Below are 23,400 nucleotides of genomic sequence, written 5' to 3' on the forward strand. Positions count from 1 at the left end.
TCATTGAGAGAAAAAAAGCATTAAACACAGATATAGTTCATTGAAAGATACTGCCTACCTATTTCAGGCCTCCTCCTAAATGAGCACTGATTATAACACTGTTCTGAACCATTTATGTCCTCCCAAAAACAGAAATACCCATCTATCTACAAAACAGTAGACTGTTGCTTAGGATAGAAATTACATCATTCTTAAACTACTATTAAAAAATGGCAAAAAAGACCCATTTAGAACCCAATCAAATCCAAAGCCATTCCATTCCACAACTTGTTCTAAAAATCTTGCTTCTTCCAAGTCCATTGAGACTGCAATTTTCATTCTTAATGATAACAAAGTGTCATCAGACTAACGAAAACATGTTCAGTCTGCAAAAATAAAATGATTCCCTATAGCTCACCTTTAGTGAAAATTAGATAATTTCTTATCAGCCTTATTGCATATATTCACAGAAATGTCATTGTGCATATACCTGCATCTAAGTAAATTGCTTGCTTATCCTGGAAAAGTAGTATAATATATGAGCCTTATTATTTTTAACTGCTTGAAGTGTATCAGAGAGACAGACATTTGGTGTACCTTTGTAGTAGCTAGTATTTACGTAGAGATGTGTATCATGCTCGAAAAACCCTAATTTCATTCTAGTATTGAAAGGCAAAACAGCTGTGGGGCTAAAATGTGATTATAAGTTAGTAGGAATTATGCAGTAAAAGTATATTTGTAACTAGTGAAAATCATACATGTATCTATTAACTGTTTACAAGATTACTTTTCCCAAGCTTGTATCATCACAATTGATATTACCATGCAACTAAGTGTTTTGTAAACAGGACACACTTAAATCAATTGCAACACTATACTGGCCCAATAAGTGAAAGGAACTTTAAGACATTTTTAAAATTATAATTTATTAATTTCAGAGTGGTATATCAAGCTATAGAGTGTTCTTTTTCCACTTTACAATTTTGCAAGCAATACATTATACACCATCATTTAAAAGAATTACCTTCCACCACTCAACAAGCTAAACTATATCTTCATCTGGAAGAATTAGAATAGATTTTCCTGGAGGATGCAGAAGAGATGGAGAATGTACAACTTTTTTGAAAACTAACAGAAGTCATGCAAATAATTCATTCCAAATAAGTATTTTCATACCACTCCGCACAACACTGTATTATGTTGCTAGCAAATAGTAATACTATAAAACCATGATAATTACAGTACTTGGCCATGTATGACATTAACCATAAAAGCAGAACTGATTTTCAAAAGCACTTATAGTCAGACTGTGGTAGTAATAAATATATCTTCTCTATGCTATGTTGCTGAAAACTGACATTACTGACTTGTACTGTCCAATTCGTTAAAAAAATTAAAATGTCTAGAACTAACATTAAAATTTCATAACCTCAATGATGTTACAAACTAGAGTATTATGTAGCCTTATGTAATTTAAAATTAAACAAAAGCAGCAGCAATACAATAGTATTGTTTGGTTACCAGTGCCTTACTTTCTTTTGCTTTTTGTGTCAGTAGTCTGAAAAACACTAGAGGCAGACATGAGGTTTTCTATATATTGTCCAAGAACCTGATTTTCTGATTTCAATTTCAAATTTTCTTCTTTAACAGCATCTACTCTTGCAGATAGATCTGTAAAGACATGTAGAGGTCTTTAATAGCCAACGTTTAGGCAAAACATTTTTTAAAAAAATTGAAGTTTTTGAAAGTCATTAAAAATACAAAGGCAATTGTATAATGAAATCCACGCAATAAATGTATGTGCGTAGTTACAAAAAATCTCAAAACTAATCTATTATCAGGTGGAGCACACCAAAGACAGGATGACAAAATAAAAAATATCCTATGACCTCTGTCACTTCTAAATGATTTCTCAACAGGGCAGGTCTGTCTAGAAAAAGGTAATCTTTACAATATTCTGGTTCACAACTAATTAATAAAGAAATCTTGGAAAGAAATCTTGAACTGAACCCATAAATGGAGCAGAAATTATTGCAATTATTTCATAGATTTATAAGGTTGGAGACCTTCTAGTCCAACATCCTTGTTCAGTACTGGAATCCCAAAACCATCAAGGACGACAATATCCCAACTCCTTAATCTGTCTGCCTTTGTAGTAATCTAAGTTACTTACCAGGAGTCAAAAGACACTGACAGACACATTTAAATATACCACAATGCTCTAGTTTCCTTAAAAAGCACAGCTTTTATACTGTAGTCATGATATAAGAATATTAGTCTTAATATTATGTTATTAATCTATCCCACTAAATTAAAAGAAATATTCAAATATATTTACACAGTTTACTTTCTCTATTAATAACATTCTATCTTTAAAATAATTTGATATGAAGTTATACATCTAAATTAAGAAACTAACCTTCAAGTGTATGCTGTAGTTCCAAAACCTGATTGATAAGTCGTGTTTTTTCTTCTAATTCTATTTGATTTTCAGTCTCAACAGCTGATAAAAAATACATAATCTTTAGAACAGTTAAATATTATAACACACATAAAAGTAAAATAATGGTAAAATGCATTCTACCATCCATATCCGCATTCATCATTGTTAAATAGATCCTTTCGGTCCTCAACTTCTTGTGAGAATGTTCTGTTTGAAGGGCAGAAAATAATATCAATAGTATGCACATACACAGAATCACCATTTTCTGGCTTAATATTTCAGATGAACTAACACTTGTTACCAAAACTTCAAAATGCAAGACTCAGCAGCCATTAAGAATGTCAAAACAAATAAATGATTCGCTAGCTATAAATGCTGGCTCTAAGAGACAAATAATAGGTATACTTTTTATTCTAGAAAAGTGATAGAATTCTGCACATATTAAAACTATCCACTTCCCAACTTTTTATAACATCTTTGGAATATACACATTCTTAAAACTTTAAACAATTCTTCAAGCAAATATTATTGCAGCCAAAAGGAGCACATCCTAAAATTAAAATGAGTAATTATCTAGGGGTTCAACTCATTTTAAATATATTTTAGGGGAATTTTAGTTAATACTCTGTACAGTATATATATTACGTACCGTATAATGTGAACAGAATATATTCACATTATACTGTACACAAACTGTTATGTCAGTGTAAATTTGTCAAATTTGTCATGAATGCAATTGTGTTCTAAAGACTGGATTGGATCTCCTGTTACCAGAGAGGAAGGGAAGGAGGTGGAGGGAGATGCTTTCTTCAACACATAAAGGGCTCTGAAACCAGATCCTACGAGAGGGTGCTTCCCATTTCTACCGCAAAGCTCTATTTGGAGGAAAATACGCCCTCTCCTTAAAGAAGGAAATACGGTTTTGCATCCTGGTACGAAGAAATCTTCGCCTACAACCCATCAACCCATCATCCACACACTCCGGCCAATTCCCTTCCCATCACCACGCCGCGTCCCAGCACCCGCAAGACTCCCCAGGGCAGAAGCGCGCGCTCGACCCGGCTTTCTTCCGATTTCGTCACCTGCCGAAGAGGCGCTCACCTACTTACCCACCTGCCACAGGATACCCTGGCACTCCGACCCCAGCCGAGTTCAAAAGCCGCCACTACGCCTGCGCGATCTTTTCCTCGGCCAGCCAGTAGCGCACGCGCCTTGCCCCATGAAAACAACGAGGAGGAGCGAAATCGGAGAAAAGGCGGGCGTTAAGAGAGAGGAGATTTTCGCCCTCACCAATCACGGCCGAAGAAAAAGCCCTGGCTTTTCTCGGTAGAACCAATAAGCGGCGGGAGACATCATCAGACGCTTCCTTGTCATTCCACTTGTCGGCTTGCTGTTGCGGAGGGAGACAGCTCCGCGAAGGGAATTAGAAAGGGAAGCGCCAAGTGGTTGTTCAAATCCGGACCCCCGTTTTTTTCAGGGGTGTGGTCCTAATTGTTGCTCTTTAAAAGCCGCGCCAGAAAACAGGTCTCAGTTGCTCCGTGTTTTGGGGAGGGGAGTGGGGGACAAGACCAAAAGGGCGGATTTAAAGCGTACAGTTTTTGCAGTGGGAAGATAGAGAGGTGAAAGAAGGCAAACCTCCGGGACCGTTACTTTTCTTTTAATTCTCCTTCCTAATTAGGCCGCACACCTGTAGTCAGAGTTCCCGAACAATTGAGTTACTCCGAACTGGCGGAAGCGGCTGCATTTTGAATTTCTGAGCGTGCTTTAGAAATAGTATTCCCAAATGTAAATAATGGCTAGTTCAGAGATGTCAGTTGGGAGGTGGAAGGAAGATTTGTGTAAGTTTGCAAGGACACCTGAAAGGTAATGGAGTTTGTAGAAGAAAGTGGTTATTTAGTGTATGGCACAGCATACATGGACCAGCAATATACATTAATGTTTCACCTAGATTAATAAAACACAATAAAATATAAATGTTAAAAAGATCTATGTTCAGATACCAATGTCTAGCCATCTAATCATTGAAGCTCAGCATCATTTATATGGGGGGAAAAGCAGATACTGGACCAGTATATGCCCTCAGTTTATAGCTGGTTGTGATGTGATCTTCAATTTGATGTGGGACCCATAGTCAGACTGTGGGGAGGATACTATGCCTCATTTATATAGAGAGTCATGAGGATTCAGGATTGTCTATTGCTAATGTTCGATGCTAAGGTGGTTGTGCAGATGCTGTGCCAGTGCCAGTGGGGGCTTCCTGGATGTCAGTCTTCCTGCTGATAAGTGAGGAAAATCGGTGTGCACAGGTAGGAGTGAGTTCATAATTTTTCTGTATTCTCTCACTAGTGCATCTTGCCTTCGTAAAGGTGGCAGTGCTATATGGCTCTGAAGAGGAAGCCAGCAAGTCAGAATGCTTTTAATACATCTGCTTATAATCCTTATGGTGTGGTTGAGTCTGGGTCTAACTTAGTATGGCAGCTGTTAAGCCATAGAGGGCACAGTATTCTGCTGTGGCGTAGACCAACCCTGGTGCTGATGACCTGAAGGTGGCAGCTGAAGTTGCCCATTTAGTTCCACATAATTTCTGGAGTATGTTGTTCCTAGTATTTATTTTTGCCACCGTATTCTCTCTAGATGTACTTATAGGAGAAAGTCTGCTCCAAGGTACCTTGGATGGGGATACAGTAGAGTAAATTGTTGTTTCAGTAGACCTTCTGGTCTATATGTTGATATTTATATTTTATAAAGGGAACAGCACTTTCTCCTGTGAGCCTCTGTCTGAACTGATATAGCTTGATGGGTTTGTGACCTCTCCCAAAATTAACTCACAACTTAACATAGCTCAATTAGGACAATACGACTTAGCATTATATATCTTATTTCTTTATTAAATGTATATGCTGCCCATTTTACTAACAAGCGACATTACCTACCAGTCTTTTCAGTTTGCAAATATTGTACATACAGGTAGTCCTCAACTTACTATAGTTCATTTAATAACTGTTCAAAGTCACAACTGCACTGAAAAAGTGACTTATGACTGTTTTTTCAACTTATGACCATTGCAGCATCCCCATGTTCACGTGATCAAAATTCAAACACTTAGCAACTGACTCATATTTATGACGGTTGCAGTGTCCCTGAGTCTTGTGATCCCCTTTTGCAACCTTTTGATAAGCAAAGTCAATGGAGAAACCAGATTTACTTAACTATGTTTATAATTTAACAACTGCAGTGATTCACTTAACGGTGGCAAGAAAGGTTGTAAAATGAGGCAAAACTCAGTTAACAAATGTCTCACTTAGCAACCAAAATTTTGGAATCAATTGTCCTAAGTCGAGGACTACTTATACTATAATTTGACAAGGCTGGCTATTCTGTTTTATAGAGCAAAATTGAGACTGAGGAAAGGTTGCCTTTCCAGAATGATTTTTCCTGTAATCTTTTTATATTTTTCAGAAGAAACCCCACAATGTTTACTAGCAGTAGTTCAATTGGTACCACAATTGGGAATAACAATTCAAGTCATTAAATATACCAGTCACTAAGTGAAACTGCAAGTATGATCCTACTTCAGCTTTCCTTTTTGTACAGAGTTGCAAAATTAATGGTTGTAAAGTTACTTTTTCATCTCTGTCATGACTGTGAACAGTTATTAAATCAGGCAGCTGCTCCAAACAAGTCACCCTGTAACACTCTGATGAGTTCATCAGTTCTGATTCTTTGCTTCTTTCCACTAAGACAAGTGCATTTATTTTCCCAATCTGCATGAGGTCCTTTGCAGCTTGTGAATGCCCATGCTCATGCTGCTATCTCTTGAACTGTCCTCTCCATATTGCCTTGCCAGGTGTTGGTGGGGAAGAGAACACCTTCTTCCACAGAACAATTAGTGCTTGGTTGCCAGGCAGCAACATATTGTCTTAGCTCTTCTCCCTCAGCTTCATGCCAAAATCCTGCTCCATACCCACTTGTACAAAAAAGGGGTGTACATTTTTGTTATTTGGGCCTCACCATGGCAGTGTAGAATCATGTGAGGAGATGTCATCTTGCTCCATTGAAGAGCACATGGTTTCTGTCACATAAATGATATAGACAGAACTGTTGCAAGCAGTTTGTTTCAGATTAAAAAAAATTATACACAGTTAAAATGTTTTTAATTCCTGAAAGTGAATTTTTAGAACATAAGCATTGATTTTGGAATTGCAAATGGTTTTTTATTAACTAATAAAATGTTGCTAGAATAAACAAAGATTACATATCTTCTCCTGAGCTGTATGTTCTGCTTTGAAAGCCAGACTAGCAGCCAAAATAGATATTTGGACATACAAGTTCAGTTCCTTCCAGTTGATTTAATTCAATTCTTTAGGAAACTAAGCAATTATTGTATTTTTCGCACTATAGGATGCATCTGTCCATAAGACACACCTAGGTTTAGAGGAGGAAAACAAAGGGAAACCCCCCCCCAGACGGAGCCTTAGAGGACCATAGATAGGTTTCTTCTCATGTGCCAGCTCTGCTTATTGACTCGTGCACTGTGGAAAAGAGACAGAAGAGGGGGGTAATAACAAAGACAAAAGAAGCGGGGTTCAGTGCTGTAAAAACGATCCCGCCATGGCAGCCCAGCTGCTATTCACCAAAGGACCAGCACTGACACACAGTCATTTCATCCACTTTTTTTGGGGGGAGTGCGTCTTATGGAGAGAGAAATACGGTATATATGCATTACTGCTTGTAGTTCTCCAAAATATAAGGAAAATGTTAGTTTCCTTATTTTCTTCATTGAAATGGATTCATATGAATTCTTCACTTTTCATATGTGTAATATCTGTTGTTTGTAAAAAGGATGCTTGAAGTTTGAAGTTCTTAACAGGTATATCTTAATAATTAGGCTTTATTTACCAAACAAGATGTAATAAGTTTACCCTCTGAAGAATTAGCAAACAGAAATAAGAGGAATACTGCTGTTTTAACTTCACAAATAAAGAAATATGAAATCAGCAGTCTCCACAGATAGAATGTATTATTTTTGATAACATTTCTGTGTATAGAAATGGAATTTCTAGAACCCATATCATTTAATTCCATAGATATCCTGCATTTCAAATGTAGAGCCATAGTAAAAGTGTTCCATATAACTTCAGGTTTCTATTTCTTTTCCTTTCCTTTTGATTCTTATTTTTCTAAAATCTAATTTAATGAAAGAATATCAAAATATTCCTCAATGAAATATCATACTTTCATTTATACTTATGTTTATTGTTAATTAACTTTGATAGTACTAAAAGTAACTATCTAAATTATATAAAAGCAGGGGTTTTGCGTTCAATTAAAGGTGTTAACAATATTCAGCCATGCATAATTAAAGTTTATTCACATACACGAAGATTGAAGCATTACTCTATGTATTTCGGGAAGTAAAAGCCCTACCTACAACTAACTGCTCTTTAATCCTCTGCACAAACAAATGCATGAATACAAGTCTAGTTTATTAAATAGGATGGGAGATAATTTGATAACATTTTTTTTATAAATGAGTTTACCTTTAATTTATGTATTCACAGTTGTGTATTGTTACATTTGTGGATATCTGCTTTCCTAGCAGTGGGAACCAAAACTTGTAGCTCACTTGTCACCTGATGCACAGTTGCTATAGTATGAGTTATGACCCTTATTGTCCCAGACAACAGCCAATCCAGTATGGAAATTTGTTTTCTAGCGTTGACTATTTGGAATGGATGTTTGGGATAGTCTTAGTTCAGTTCTTTGGTTAAAGCCTGCCCAGTTTGGGAAACATAATGACTCCTAAAAAAGGAAAGAAAACTGGTTGTGAATAGCTTCTGAATCTAAAAGACTCTGCCCATTATTGATAATTACAGGTAGTCCTTGACATCACAATTGGGACCAGAATTTCCATTGGTCAGCGATGTGGTTGTAAGGTACAATGTCACATTACTGGATCATTTAACAACGGCAATCTCCACATTCCCCATTCCTGTCATTAACCTAATTCCATTAGCTGGGTACCCACCCTAGTCCAAGCCATTCCAGGTTTGGTCCCTCCTAGCCCTGAGTCTCAATAAGGTAAGGGACTTCCTCTTCAGGTGCCCCCACCCACTTATCTCTCCTATCTCCGTCCCTTTGAGCACTCTGCATCCTACCTTTTAGGGTGACAAGCAGCCCCAAGAACTGCAGGACTCTGATAAGAGGGCATTAGATTTGTCATTAGTTGTGCTAATAGTATTAGTACTATTAAATCTTTATTCCACCTTAGAGAGAATATTCTTATAAAACATCTCAGAAATATATTCAAATTAAAACATAACTATATAAAACATAATTAACTATACTAAATTTACATTAAACAGTAACAGATGGTGGTAACAATAAAATAGCATTCAGCTCTTTACTGTAGATTGCAAAAGCAGCTACAGTTCAAGTGCATGATAAAATTATATTTTGAAAGTGCAGCAAACACGAGTTCCTAATGGGGTTGAGCCAATGGAATCCCACTTAAAAGAGAATGCCACCAGGGTGGGGGAAGGCCTGTCTTTTGTGCTTACGGCTATAACCAAGGGTTAAAAGTGGATCTCATGATGTAGGCAGACTGGTTTGCCTAAGAATAATCCTTCAAGTTCTCAAACTGTTCAGGGTTTTAGAAATTAGAACCAAGGAGTACAGTACTTACATTTAGATTGGATAATCCCCCTGGCAATATATAACTGATATAATGTAAACATTCCAAGTTCTGCCATTAATACAAACAAACGATATGAAACCTATTTGTCTTAGTTCTCCATTCTATTTATCCGATACCTATATTGTCAGCCTGGCGAAGTAGTCCAGAGAAGCAGCACACCCAGAAGTTCTAGCTCTAACTATTGGGAGTTTACTTTAACAGAATCTTGCACGTCTCCCATCTTGCCTTTACTAGGGAGGGTCCCTTCTGAGACATTTGCCATATTCCCATTCCTTTTGCAGACTCAGCCTTTCTTACCTGACTCTGATCTAGTCTGCGGCACTTCCACGGTCTCCCAAAATCATTCCCACTTTTGATTACAACCCACCCTGTGCTTTCTAAATTATTTAAAAATCCAGACCATTTCATGTTTACACGAGAGGGTCCACTTTTAAAAAAGAATATAAAAATAATCTTTTTTGCTTTAAATAGTCCCAGATAAAACATACAGTCCCATAGATAAAACATGCCCACAGAAGGAAAGTAATTGGAATTCACATTCCTGACATGGCCGGGAATGGGAAAGCAGGAGGAGAATCCACACGTTGGGCTCTGAGGTCCCTGAGGTCAGGACAGAATACCAGCCATTACTAGAACCAAAGTGGAGATGAAGGAGTTGAAATCCAAGAAGGGATTTCTTAATCCACCCTCATTCCCAGCTGGGAGACAAGCGGTTGAAGGCTGCAGTGTGGAAAAGTCCTAAAATGCATGGATGCCGACTGAGATATTCTGCCCGTCAATGAATATGGTTGGGGGAGGAGAGCTTTCCTGCACTACAGTGACCTTTATGCTGGTCAGAAAGTGCCTGTATGCCTACAGAATGGAACAATAAGGAACAACGATGACATTAATTGGCCTATACTAAAATATGGAATGAATGCTTAACCACTTTTTGCTCTTGCCTTTTTCTTGAGTCTTGTGTGTTTAAGTTGTTTGAACAGCCAAACTAGAATTTTTCTCCCCAGTACATTAACTATTTGGAGATAGAATGATTGCTGGTGACATCCATAGGCATTCATGTTCATAGCTGCTTTACAGTTTTTCAAAATGGCTGGAAAAGTTAACAGATACAGTTGCTATTGATAAAATGCAGAGCAGAGGAAAAATCATGACTGAGCAAGAGTTTTTAATTTTGGTTTTCAAAATTATTATCAAGGATAATAAAACAAGAGGAACATAAAATACAATAATTAGGATTATATTTATGGCACCAGCACAGCCATTGTATATCAGCACCTATTTCCTTCATTTAAATTTCTCCTGCTTCTTCATCCAGGTGTTCAGTTTTCTGTTCCTAATTACAAAATTGCATACAATATTATAAATTCAGCACTGATTAGGGTGACAGAGGCATTAAAAACTTCATAGTGGCACCTTTAACCTAATCCTTAAACGGTTTTTGGATTGTCCTGTTTGTTAAAAGCTTCACAAGAAAACCACTACCATCAAAGAAAACTGATAATGAATGAAAAGTAAAAGGACGATGACTTTGTAATTATTGACTCTCACTGTTAGTAATGGCAACAATAGAATTGTAGCCACTGTTGCCATTGTCAATGGTAGCTAGGCAAAGCTTGGCCTAGGTTGTTCCAGGCCAAATTAACTTTTGCTGGTAACAGATTCGAAAGATTGTTTTAAATGCCACTTTCTTTGCCTATAGATTGCAGTCACAAATTCTGAAGAATTACATTTTTGATTGAGTGTGCGGTGTGTTAAGTATTTGATGGACAGCTGAAATTCACTCATGACTAATGGAAAAAAAAAACAGTGGGAAGAATTATATTATGCACGTTGACATGCCCGGGAATTCCCATCACTTATCTTTTATGAGGCATTGGGTGTGGTCATTTTAATTGTCTTAAGCCTATTTTAGATATAGGACATCTTTTTTTGACAACCATGCTGCCCAATTAAAGGAAAGTACAGTAAAACATACACAGTCAAAAAAGCAGATTAGAGTTTATAGACTTCAGAAATATTTCATGCATTGAAACTGTGGGAAAGAATGAGTTATTATGATTTGAAAAAGTTTTCCTTATTACATGCTGTTAGAAAGGAAATCCAAAAAAATCTTCAAAGGATGAAAAAACATAAAGGCCCAAGTATGTTTTGGTAGATTCAGCTTCTGAACGGATGTTCTTATTTATAAAATAGAAGAGGTGTCCTTACTCCAATATAAGATTTCATATGTGAAACAGCTATTTCATGTGGAAGCTTTCTCCTAATTGCAACAGACCAGTTTGTGGAATGTTTCTTTATCTTTTTTGAGGAAGTATGCACAGACCAGACTTGTCTGTGTATTGATTGTCTTCCACTGTATGCACACATCATGTGTGATGTTTGATGGAAAGAGGAATGAAATAAATAGCAGCCTAGTAAATGAATTAACCTTTTTGAAGGTAGAGAAATGCACAAGCAGTTTGCGCATTCTATCATGTTGTTCCAGCTATCAATATTAGCACTGGTTTAACACACCCACCTACACAATCTATTCAATTCTTATTCTAACACTTTTATTAAAATAGTTTTATGTTGACGCTTGACAAATTTTATTGTTCTCTGTCACTTAAATTTATTGTTCTCCCTTACTTAAAAACATTTTGTCCATTCTTGCAATTAATAACTATTCTCTTCATGAAGGAGAAAGTCGTGGCAGAGTTTAACTTTCTTGCTGTTCGTTATTATGAGGAAGTTGGAAGGAAAAAAAGGACAAAGTATATCCTAAATGTTTGTGTTAAAATATTTAATAAGGCCTGGTTATCTAAGAGTCTACCTATCTCCTGTGATGTCTTCCTGGCTGATACAAACTGACAAAATGAACACATTCCAAGTTCCTTCAATTAATGCCTTCTATCAGGAACCAGACAGCACTTCTTTATCGCAGTGTCTGCCTTCTGCAATGATGTTCTTGCTGAAATCTGGGTGGGAAAGAATTCTGGGGGTCCTTGAAAACCTCTGAGGAGCCTTGCCTACGTGGCTGGAATATTTTACTCAATGTTGGTTATATAATGTTTTTGTGTTGTTGGGTGAGATTTGCCATCTTGTTCTTTCCTTAGTTCTTCCTGCCTGGTGTCAGGCAGGGCCAAATAAACAAACAAACATCTTAAATGTACCTGAAACTAATCTTACAAAGGCATGTGTAATATCACTTCAACTAGCAATACTGTTTTCTTTCTTTAATTTGGTTGTGCAAAAGACAGGGCCACATCAAGGCATTTTAATGACTTATGACAGTGAAAGTCAAAAAAACAAATTCTAGAGTTCCATTGTAAAGAGGAAATTAAACATTTTTATTTTGGAGAATAAAAAACGTTGAAGTTCATAGTAGAATGTAGCTGGAGGATTGAGAGGAACAACTAAAGTCTAAGCCCGAGTTGGGTCCTACAGCAATGCCTCTTCAGATCTGGTGGCAATGTATCATTTTAAACTATTTCAAACTACACTAGTTTTCAATGACCTAAGAAACTAAACCTTAGTATAGCTCCTTTCAAGAGCGTTCATGTGCATATTATTATATTTCAAGTGTACATTTTTTTTCTTTTAGAATGTTTTAGTTCTTATATATATACTTTGAATCTTACGCGGGAGAAAACCCGAACAACCAAAGATCCATATATATATATATATATATATACTTACCTTAGAATAAGTCCTATTTGACTAGTTCTGAGTGTACCAGTGTACACTGTCAATCACATCTGTATCCTATGCATTCTCTAATACAGTATGCTTTACAAAATATCTACTAACAATAGTCTACAAAATAGGTTAGGATGACTGGATTAACTAGAGTTACATTGTGAGTTTCATGAATGACTCAGTATTTGAAGCAAGAGATTTTTAGTTCAGATCTAGCATTCAAACTATTACATTAAAGTAGTTCTCCTCTGGTTTCCATTTTAACCTAAATGGTCATTTCAATTCTTTGCTACATTTTTGTCCTTTTTTTTAACATGAAAAATATTTTCTTTAGCCTATCTGCAGATGTCACTTTAAATATTATTTTCCAGTGTTTTATTTTCCAGAAAAACAGATGTCTGTAATTATCTCTACTTTGACCTCTGAGACTTATCAAAGTCAAATAGGCAATCATCCAATCATATGATCTATCATTACTAGAGGAAAAGTAATTATAATCTGAATATGTTTGAACATGATTATTATAAGTCTAAACTGTTGTACTTCTGATTGGAATTGAACTGAAAAAAAATCATTTATAATTCAAATCATTTGTTTTTGTAATTTTGAAAAGTAGATAGCAACATGGTTTAATAATATAATTCTTTAACTGGGAGCAAAGCAGAAAGTGATATCTCAAAAACCATAAAACTGTCTTAATTAAAGTAATGAAGGAAAAATCAGAGAAGCCTCAAAATGAGTGAATAAGGTCTCTGAAATAAAGGATATTACAAAATCTTTAATTCAATTTTTTCAGGGAAAACAGAAGTAGCAACATAGATCATGTTTTTGATAAACGTGAATACTATTTCATTGGTTTCCACAAATATAAAGATAATCCTTGAAGAATTAGCCTATTCAGTTAAGTTTTTATATTAAAATTGACTTACTGAATATATTGACATAAGGGGATAATCATATTCTATTCATGTACTATTTAGAATTATTTAAGAAAGTATGTGTTTACTAGCATAAGAATATTATCATCCTCAAGTGTGCCTTTAGTAGCAGCTTTTTCATTATTTCTCTAATCCTGTAACTTTAATATGTTTCTAGAATCTCATTCAATAAATTAATATGTATGTACTGTATGCTGCAGGCACTTGTACATATGGTCAGTTCTGCTACACTGTGTTCTACAGGCTCTTGTATATGAAATACAATGTCATCAAATTAAAATTACTTTGTCTCAGTGGTTTCAGTGGAAGAGTTAAAGTACAGAATCTTTCAGTTAAATTGGACCGCTGGTAGACAAATTTAGTATGTTTTTTTGGTAGACATATTCAGCTGAAGTTTGCTATACTTTTCTTCTGGGGAATCTGTTCTTAAATGGTTTTCCCTGCATTCAATATAGCTGAAATGTTTTTTTTTATGGCTTTGTTCTTAATAGTTTTTGCAAAGTTGTATGCTTCAATGATTCCATGTCAAACCCCCAGTATTGGATGGTTTGTTATTTTGCAACAGAATTGTAATAAATCGGCAGGCAAGCTCCTTTTGACACATCAAGTTTTAATCCATATTAAGATATGGAATCTGCATGTGCACTGGGGTGAGGATCATATCTCAACTCAGATTAGCCCATCCAATTCTTTCCAGTCTTCTGTTACAGGAAAAAATGCAGAGCATTTGACGGCAGAGTTGCGTTTATATTAGTAGCCAAATCAATAGCATATTTAATCCATTCAAAGCCTTATATAATCTATATCATATATGATATGATATGAGTTTCTTGGAGAAGAAGTTTAAGATCATCTGCTTTTCACCCTGTGGCCATTGCACTCCTTTAGGATCATGCTTTATGTTAACTTACATTTTCAAAGTTTACATCCAGGTGAATTCTCACTTGTTTAGCCTAAACTTTATGAAGCATTGAACTTGATTGTTTTTATATTTTTTATGCTGATTTTATTATTTTCATAAATAACTCAAGGTAGTGACCATATGAACACACCTATATTACTTTCTCCTCCTATTTTATCCACAACAACCCTGTGAGGTGAGTTGGGCTGAGAGACAGTGATTGGCTCAAAATCACCCACTTAGCTTTCATGCCTAAGGTGGGACTAGAACTCATAGTTTCTAGTCTGGTGCTTTAATTAGACTAAATTGGTTCTTTGGAGGAGTTTTGTTTTGGGAAGGCTTGTGGGATTCTAGACATTATTCTTAATTTAGATTTCCCAGAAACAAATAAATTGAAACTGATAAGTCTTTGCTATAAAATTTATTCATGGTTTATATATAGGATAACTTTATATAATAATATATAATATAATATATGGTGCCTAGTTGTTATAGCAGATTCCTATCTCTAATATCCTCCTACCCTGAGTTGAAATTAGTACAATGGGATGTAGAAACATAGTGCTTAGTATAGAAAGAAAGTAACTGCACTTGATCAAATGATTTCTGTGGAAATTGGATAGATTCCGTATTCAAACACTTCCATATTCAATCCATCACGACTAAATTTTTATAGAAGGGCTGAGAAATCTGTTGGAACCAAGCTAGAGATATTATTCATAAATCAAAGATCTCATGCTTAAAATGCAGAATCTACACAATCCCTATCTCCTTTCGATATACAGTGTTATACTAGGAGATTATTAATCCCTTCTATTTACTTTCCCCATCATGACATATTATTGGTTGTCACTGCCTTGTCCCCACCCCACTGAACAGCAGCAAATACAATTTATGTGTTATTAATCTAAAAAATCAGTTATAAGGGATATTAAGCCATTAGTGATTAAATCACATTTCTGCCTTCCCTCCACTTCCTGTGGAAACTTTGCTAGCATAAGAATCCCACCAGAAGCAGATTTCAGTAAGTGAGCTAATTGTCTCCACAACCCAAATTAAATGAAATAGTATGCTCTTAGTTACTTGTGTGATTTAGTACCATCTTTACTCACAATATACATACAGGCAACATACATATGGTAGTACAAAAGGAGTAGGATTTGCCACGTGGGTGTGCTCGTCTCTCAAAGGAAATTATTGAAGAAAATAGTGCTCTTAGCTCATTGTTGTAATTGTAGCTTTGCTGAGTTGTATGTATTGTTCTGAAAACAATACAATCACATTCCTTATGTTGACAACAAATGTCATAGTTATGAAAGAAATCTGCATAACAAATTTGGACACTGGCTAGAAACGATTTTCAGTTTATTGGGAAATGCCAATGCATCTAAGACAGAAAATATTTGGACATACTTCGCCCATTTAATTAATCTTTATTCAGAATTGTAAGGCTGACATTTCTAAGCCAATAAGATGCCTAGGGGAAAAAGGAGGCTAATTCTTTTGTCCTCTGGAGACCATGATCCATTTAAAATTCACTTAGTACCAACCTCACTCTCTTGTGGGCTTGTATGAATTGCATTTGGCCAGTAGATGGCAGAGCTGCTGTAGGTAGCAGCAACTCTGTAGGGACAAGGCAGAAGTATTCTAAACAACCAACCAGTCCAACTCCCTTGACTCCCCCTTTGCTTGTGAGCAGCTGGATGCCTGACAGACTAGGGAAAAGAGCAGCTTGGGCAGAAGGAAGGGGAATGGTGCTGAGCCAGCATTCCACACAAAGAACCAGCAGCAGGTTGAGGCTTTTCCAGCACGGTATGTTTCCTGCTGATGACAGCTTTGGCCCCCAAAAAGAGAGCGGTGACATAGGTTCAGAATCCCAAAACCTACACCAGTCAGAAGCCTTTCTACTTAAGAGAATGAAGAAAGGCAGAAATTTGAGAAGAGCTAAACGTGGATTTGATTTTAAGATCACAATTCCCCAAATAATGCAGTCTAAGAACGATGTTTTTAAGCATGTGCAGATTGCCATTATTTACCCCCATTTAGCAACCACAGAGCCTTTTCACACATTTTTTCTTGGGAGCTGTAACTCTAGGCAACATTTTTTTTCTATGTCCCCATAATGTTGCTTTAATTTCACCCCAATCCTCCGTAACATTTGCTTAAGTCATAACTGGCTGGTCTGGTGTGTATGTGTGTGTATTTTCTTACTTCAAAGGCAACCTCAACATAAGTAAAATTTGTTAGGCTTTGTCACCCTTTGCTTTGGAGAGAGATCAAATGATTGGGCAGTAGAAGCAGGATAGGGATTAGCAACATGGACATCATATTTCATGCTGCTATAGTTTTCTTTCGACTCGGTGATGGGTAATGAAGAATTAGGGGTTGCTTGAGCCAATACTGGTCCTCTTGGCAATTAAAAGGCCTAAATACAATTATTGAGTTGATTTGTATAATACTACTTCTCACAATATGATCTTATTTTTGACCACCTGCTTCCATCTGTATGTTTGTATATACACCTTTGATTAATACCATTCAGCATGTTTTACAGAGCTAATGAGTAAAATTATTTTCCTACTTTAGCATAACACTTCCTTTATTTCAGTAATTCTTCGAAATTACTGAAATTCTCTGAGGTTTGTTCACCCATCATAGCATGCTAAGCTGTAACCTATTTGGTTTGATTGTCACACAAACTAAATCCAGGGACTGCAATTTTTTTAATCACGGTTTAGTATTAATTCGTTCCAGACCAAAATAAAATAAGACAAAACAAGATAGGACTCTTAAAATCCCTAGTTTAGTACAGAATCGATAACTAAAGATTCATGAACCGCTGAATCTTTTCCTTGTAGTCCTGGAACTTCTTCCACATAGCTGTTACTGATTTGATACATGAGGCATTATTACTTCCTCCCTCCAAATCACAGCAGGAAAGATACCAATACCTGCCTAGGTGAATGAATTCAAATCTCCTATTAGTAATTTCTGGCTTGTGAAGAGTTGGCTTAAATGCCTGTTACACCTAGAACAATCACCAGCTAAGCAAAAGCAAATCTTTTTATAAACTGATGGTAATCCATGAGCAACAGTGCAAACCTTCTCTTCTTTCATTTGAGAGTACTCTGCATGACAACGACTTCTAAGACAATCCTTTTCTACAGGTGTATATGTGAACTGAACAAAAAAGGTCCACACATTCATCGAACTGGGTCCTAAAAAGATAGAATCAGAATCAAAAAGTCGCATAAAAAATAACTGTGACAAAAGAAAATATAAAACTGCCATGAAACATTTTGGCTTCCAAATACAAGGACCCTTTCCGAGGTTACTGTGTTAATATATGAGCTACTTTTCTCTTTTTATATGCTTGAAACAATAAGACGGTTGTGTCGGACTTTCTCATGACGTCTAGGAGAACCACAAATTGCCCACATGATCTTAACTTCATGTGGAAGTAAACTGAGCTGGGTTCACACATCATACTTTGCTATAATCTGATTTCTTTGATTTATTTGTTGCAACTTATACTGTATAATGCCAGCTCCTCAAAGACTCCCACTGGGAGAGAGGGAAGAAGGAAGGACCATTAAAAACTAAATTTGTTCCTATGTTATTCAGGTATAATTACCAGAATCTCCAAAGGTAAGGGGTGCTGGGAGTTGTAGCTCAACAAATTTGAAAGGTTACAAATTCCTCCTTCCTGGCATCAGGAAATTTTACATAGTCCCTGCTGGATATAAAATGAAGCTGTTACAGTTTTGCAGCTAGAAACCTTTCACCCCGGAAGAGAATGGTTTGGTGGAAAGATAGAAATAATGAAATATAGGATATTCCTGCTGCTTTTCCATGTAAAGTTCCTGATTTTAGAAAAAAAAAAAAAAGGACATTCTGGATTCATTACCTAGCTTCCATATAATGCCACAAGTGGTAAAGTTCCTTCTGGTTTAATTGGACTCCTTATAATTTTACCTGTGTTATCTGTCCTTATCAACATTGTTGCTGTGTTTCCATGACATAGTTCACACGATTTGTTCAGTTAATCCAATGTTTAGAATTAATGAGAAATCATGCTGTAGCCCCTGCCTTATAGAATATTCTCCCCTCGGAAATTCGAATGGCCTCAACCCTCTTGGCTTTTCACAAAGCTTTAAAAACCTGGCTGTGTTCCTGGGCCTATGGTTGGGAATGTGTTAAGGTCCTGTTACTCTTAGTTGATTAATCATCACGGCTGCTGCTTATATATATTTATTTTGTGGCTGTGCTTATTGTTTTAATGTTTTAATTTCCAGAGACACTTGGTTGAGTTGGGGGGGGTATAGAAATTGAATAGATAGAGATAGAGAGAGAGAGAGAGAGAGAGAGAGAGAGAGAGAGAGAGATGAATATAAAATAATCACACTGACTGTCTTCAGACAATGCATTGGCTAAAAGGTGGTTGACTAGTTTGTGGTGCAGTGTCTTGTCAGGACATAGTTTCTACCTGAATGCATTTTTTTTTAAAAATCGGCTGTCATAAGAACACCCAAAATGCTGACTCAGGCCTACCATCCATCTAGCTCAGCATTCTTCCTTCATATAATTGATGGGGCGGAGATAGCACAGGCAAGCTGACAAGTGGGAAGGACGTTATGTTGGGCTCCACCATCAGTGTCTGATCATCTGGAATGTAATGCTTCTACAAAGGAAACTTGCAGATACCATGAAAACAGCGTGCCAGGTTTATGGTGTAAAGCAGTGTCAATCTAACTTGGCAGCCAGTGCCATAGAGAAGGCATATGTGCACATGCCATTCGTGTAAATGATACTGGTCTAAAGCAAAGGTAGCTCCTGGCTAACACCTCTCTTGGTGCAGTACAGCAAACCCAGGGACTCCTGGCTTTTGTTTCCTGAAAGTTTTGGAGAGGTTTTTCCACTGCAGCCAAGCTCAGAGTAGAGGGGGGGAGAGATGGAGCTGCTCTCTGGGCACGAAGATGTTGCTTGGACTGCTCTCAGACAACTCTGAACAGCTGGTGATAATTATGGGCTGCAGTTTCAGAGGAAGTTGCTGGCTGTGGGGAGTGTGCAGAACTTGGCTGCAGCTCAGCTGCTCTTAAGGGTACAGCCAAGAGATGTGGGAGGCAGAGCAACAGGGAGAGTAAAAAGTCTAATTATCCCTCTACCACCAGAACCCGCTCCCTCCTCCAATCATTACGTCTTTGTGAGAGACCCTCAATATACATAGAAAGGGCCACGTTGAGCTGCCAGGAATTCATAGCACCAGGCAAGGAAAGTTAACAAGGAAAAGAAAACAAAAAACACACACACACACACACACAAGAATCCGTCTCCATTTGACAGTCTTTTGTTGTTGCTGCTGCTGCTGCTGCTTTCTTTCTGGGAAAAAAAATAGTTCAGCAATTATTAAGAGAAATAAATTTTATATTTAGGATGATATTGGAATGGGAGCTTTTGGCTGTAATATTTTTACTTCATGGTAAAAAAAAAAGCTGGTTTATTTATTTATTTGCTATTTTAATTCACAGCAGGGATCCTACAAACTTGTTTTTCTGAGCCTAGAATGTTCCTTAGGTTTACCTATCTTCCAAACCACTCTTTCCCCACAATTTCCCTGCTCATTCATTTGGAATTTTGCTAATCTGACGTCTCAAAATATAACTGCATATAGTGTGTTTTTTTTCAATTTGGTGTTGTTTAATGAAACTCAAATGAGGCCATGTTTTTGATTGGATTTGGATGGACCAAGCCTCCAAGTCTCTCAAATCAGTACTTCCAAAGGAAGGGCTTGTGAGCGTTGCTTATTTCGGATAATTCAAGTACTGTTTTGAGTTGTTTTTGAATTATTAAACTTGTCAATACTGTTAATAACTGAAATAAGGATTAATAATTGATTAAAAAATAAAAAATATGGAATGTAATTGGGAGTGCCACTATTACATTTATTTCTTTTTAATGTATGTGTTATGCATATGCTTTTTAATACTTGTATTTAAGAACAACGAAATAGACTTTTTACTATAAAATAGATTATTCTTCATTCACAAAAGTTTATCATTAGTAAATGTGGTGTTTTAAGTTTGATGTTTATTGAGATGCTTTTAGAATCATATAGCTGGAAGGGATTGTGGAGGTCATTTAGTCCAGCCTCCTGCCCAAGGTAGGAGTTCTTATACCATCCTGGACAAATGGTTGGACAAATCTTTTCTTGAAGACTTCCAGCGATGGATTATCCAGACTCTGGGAGGCAAGGTGTTCCACTGATTGTTCTTTCTGTTTTAGCTTTTCTTAATCTGACAATTTTTTCACCTTTAAAGTTTGGGATTATTTTCTGATTGAAGTACATTGTTCCTTTTAACACTCTGGTGTCATATAAACACTGTCATTGCTCATTAGTATAAATGTTTCATTTCACTGATTTTATTTTACATTGTATTTTTCTTTTATTTGTTTTCATCACGGTTTTTTGAAAAGAGAATTCTAAATTTACCAAAATAATATGGGCCCCAGAGTAGAGAAACCAACCAACAACCCTACCTTTTATAAAGATTTTGGCTTTTCTTTTTCTGTTTTATTGCATTGTTGCTCATTCATATAAATTCTATTGTAATGTTAGACATATTAAGTAATTTATTCAGTAATCTGGAAAATGCAGAGTGTTCAAACAGAAATTACCAGAGGATATAAGAATAACATATTTAGTTTAAAAAAAACCCACTCATTATTTCTCCTTAAAAGCTCATGCTCACCCATATTATAACATTTTGTCTGTTTTGGATGGTTAGACCCTGTGGGAAAAGATTGACACAGCTCAAACCTTAGCTAGGTGAATGACCAACAGAAAACATCACACATGCTGGCTGAGTATACAAGTTTGCAAGGAAAGCAGGCTTTTGTCTGCCATTCTTGTTGTCCTTCAACACATTTCTTTTCAGTGATTCCTAAAGCCTCACTGCTAGAATATGTGTAGCATTCAATAAATGCATTGTAGCCATCTCTAAAGGTTTGCCCAGCAAACAGTAACAGAACTCTTATATTGCACCAACAATTCACAAAGAGTTGCTTTGAAGGTTCTAGGTGAAACAGCTGGAAGTATCTTCTAATCTTTCACACAAAAGATTAAAGCAGCTACTAGATCATAAAAACAACTGGGTCAGGGCCTGTGTTATCATCCTGTTGAATGTGTGAAATAAATAAGAATAAAAAGCTAAAATCAAATGTGACTGAAGCTTATGAACTGGCCTGCACATTTTTCGCTTGTACAAGCATGCAAACACACACACACACATATACACACACACAACATTTTGTAGATTCATTCATAGTAAAAATTGATGGCAGGAAAAAAATGAGCCTTGTTTTTGCAGCTAAATAAAATTCTGAATTATAGGAGCTATATGGTAAACCATTGCCTGGCAAGCCAGAAACAAACCAGACTGTTTTAAGCAGAGTAACCATAACTAGTTTGGTCAATGTTTATTTTCCTTTGATTGTTAAATGTTAGTGAACTAGAGGTTCAGGCAGGGAATAGAAAAAAATAATAAGCCAAGAAACCACAAATAATTTATTCCCATTTCACACCTTGCTAATATATGGTTTCAAGCTATCTAAAGCATGGCTTTATTCATTAACTCTGCATACCCATGATTACATTATTGTGACATTGCACTTAACAAATGCAATTCTAACCCACCCCAATCCTGATGGAGTCTGAGCTAACATACATGAGTTACATAAAATACAATAACATTAATGTAATTATATTCCAATCAAATTCTCTGCTGGGGTTTACAAGCAGCTTGTGTCAAAGGCAAACAGATTAGCACTGCCTACATTTGTTTCCAAAATGTAAGGGTATATGTCTTAAGCGTACTCATTCCTCTGGGGGCATAAATTCTATAAATTGAGATTTAGTTCAGGGAAGAGCTATCTTCTTATCTACACCTTGCGTATTTTGCAAGAACCAGGGATTACTGACAGGCCCTCCCTTGATCAAACCAGTTAGGCAGATTCAATTCTGGCAAGGTGTTTCCCAGTCTATCCTTATGTTGCTTTCAAATTAATGGCCAACACTTTGAATTGGGCTGAGAAGTCCAGTGGTAACCAGTGCAACAGTACCAATGTATGATTTTATAGTATACAGGCAAGCTTGTCCTGCCAACAGTCTAGCAACTGCATTTTATATCATCTTTAGTTTCAGATCATCTCTAAAGACAGCATTGTGCGAAGTAGCCCAACTTTGTGTCAAGATATGAATTACTTCCACTAGGGCATTCTCTAGCGCAGGTAGGGCCACGAATGAGGTATTAAGTACTTCTATTTGTTTAAGCAAAAGGATCCACAAATCAGTGCTACCTTGTTCAGGGAGAGTATCACCCTGGCCATGGTAACCACTGTACTTATTGTAACCAGCTTTTCCATTTGTTTGATGAACAACAGTTCCATCTTGGATTATTTTTTATATTGATTGCATTAGCCCTAAATAATTTCTAATTGCTTTGGTTGCGGGGCATTAGATTGGTATGGGTAATTTTATGGTAGACTTGAGTTTCTAATTTGCCATCACTACCTCTGCTGATGAGGATATCTAGGAAGAGGAATTGTTTTCTTCTTTCTGTGTGAATTTTATTCCTTTGAAGATGTTGTTCATGGTTTAGTTGGTCCTGGTTTATTGAATAAGTCATACTTGGTTGTATTAATCTCATTTGCTAAACCCTAAACAAGCAAAACTTATTTTACATAGTATGTTGTAAAAGCCTAATCA

At 36.4% G+C, this 23,400-nt stretch overlaps 1 protein-coding gene and 1 long non-coding RNA gene across 5 annotated transcripts in view; one reads left to right on the forward strand and one right to left on the reverse strand.

Annotated features, from left to right (window-relative positions):
* Positions 1–884: 884 nt before the first annotated feature.
* SCOC (short coiled-coil protein) lies at positions 885–3,644 on the reverse strand. 3 transcript variants are annotated; one of them, XM_026698079.2, is made up of 4 exons: positions 3,536–3,644; positions 2,564–2,629; positions 2,399–2,482; positions 885–1,650 (listed from the first exon to the last, which is right to left on the reverse strand). In XM_026698079.2, the coding sequence occupies exons 2-4, from the start codon at positions 2,583–2,585 to the stop codon at positions 1,508–1,510; spliced, it is 249 nt and encodes an 82-aa protein (XP_026553864.1). In that variant the 5' UTR covers positions 2,586–2,629; positions 3,536–3,644; the 3' UTR covers positions 885–1,507. The 3 variants fall into 3 exon arrangements, with proteins under 3 accessions (XP_026553864.1, XP_026553861.2, XP_087792259.1); XM_026698076.2 differs by having other exon boundaries at positions 3,532–3,622; XM_087936133.1 differs by having other exon boundaries at positions 3,524–3,592.
* A 135-nt stretch (positions 3,645–3,779) lies between these two features.
* The window catches only part of LOC148125422 (uncharacterized), a 31,581-nt gene continuing 11,960 nt past the window's right edge, over positions 3,780–23,400 (forward strand). The window contains exon 1 of one of the 2 annotated variants that reach the window (XR_015744108.1): positions 3,780–3,946. This is a non-coding gene — a long non-coding RNA (uncharacterized LOC148125422). The remainder of the gene's footprint in view (positions 3,947–23,400) is intronic. The other variant, XR_015744107.1, reaches the window with a different exon arrangement.

Source organism: Pseudonaja textilis, chromosome 6, assembly GCF_049901715.1.
Source record: "Pseudonaja textilis isolate UNSWEBS1 chromosome 6, rPseTex1.2, whole genome shotgun sequence".
In the NCBI taxonomy this organism is placed as follows: Eukaryota; Metazoa; Chordata; class Lepidosauria; order Squamata; family Elapidae; genus Pseudonaja; species Pseudonaja textilis.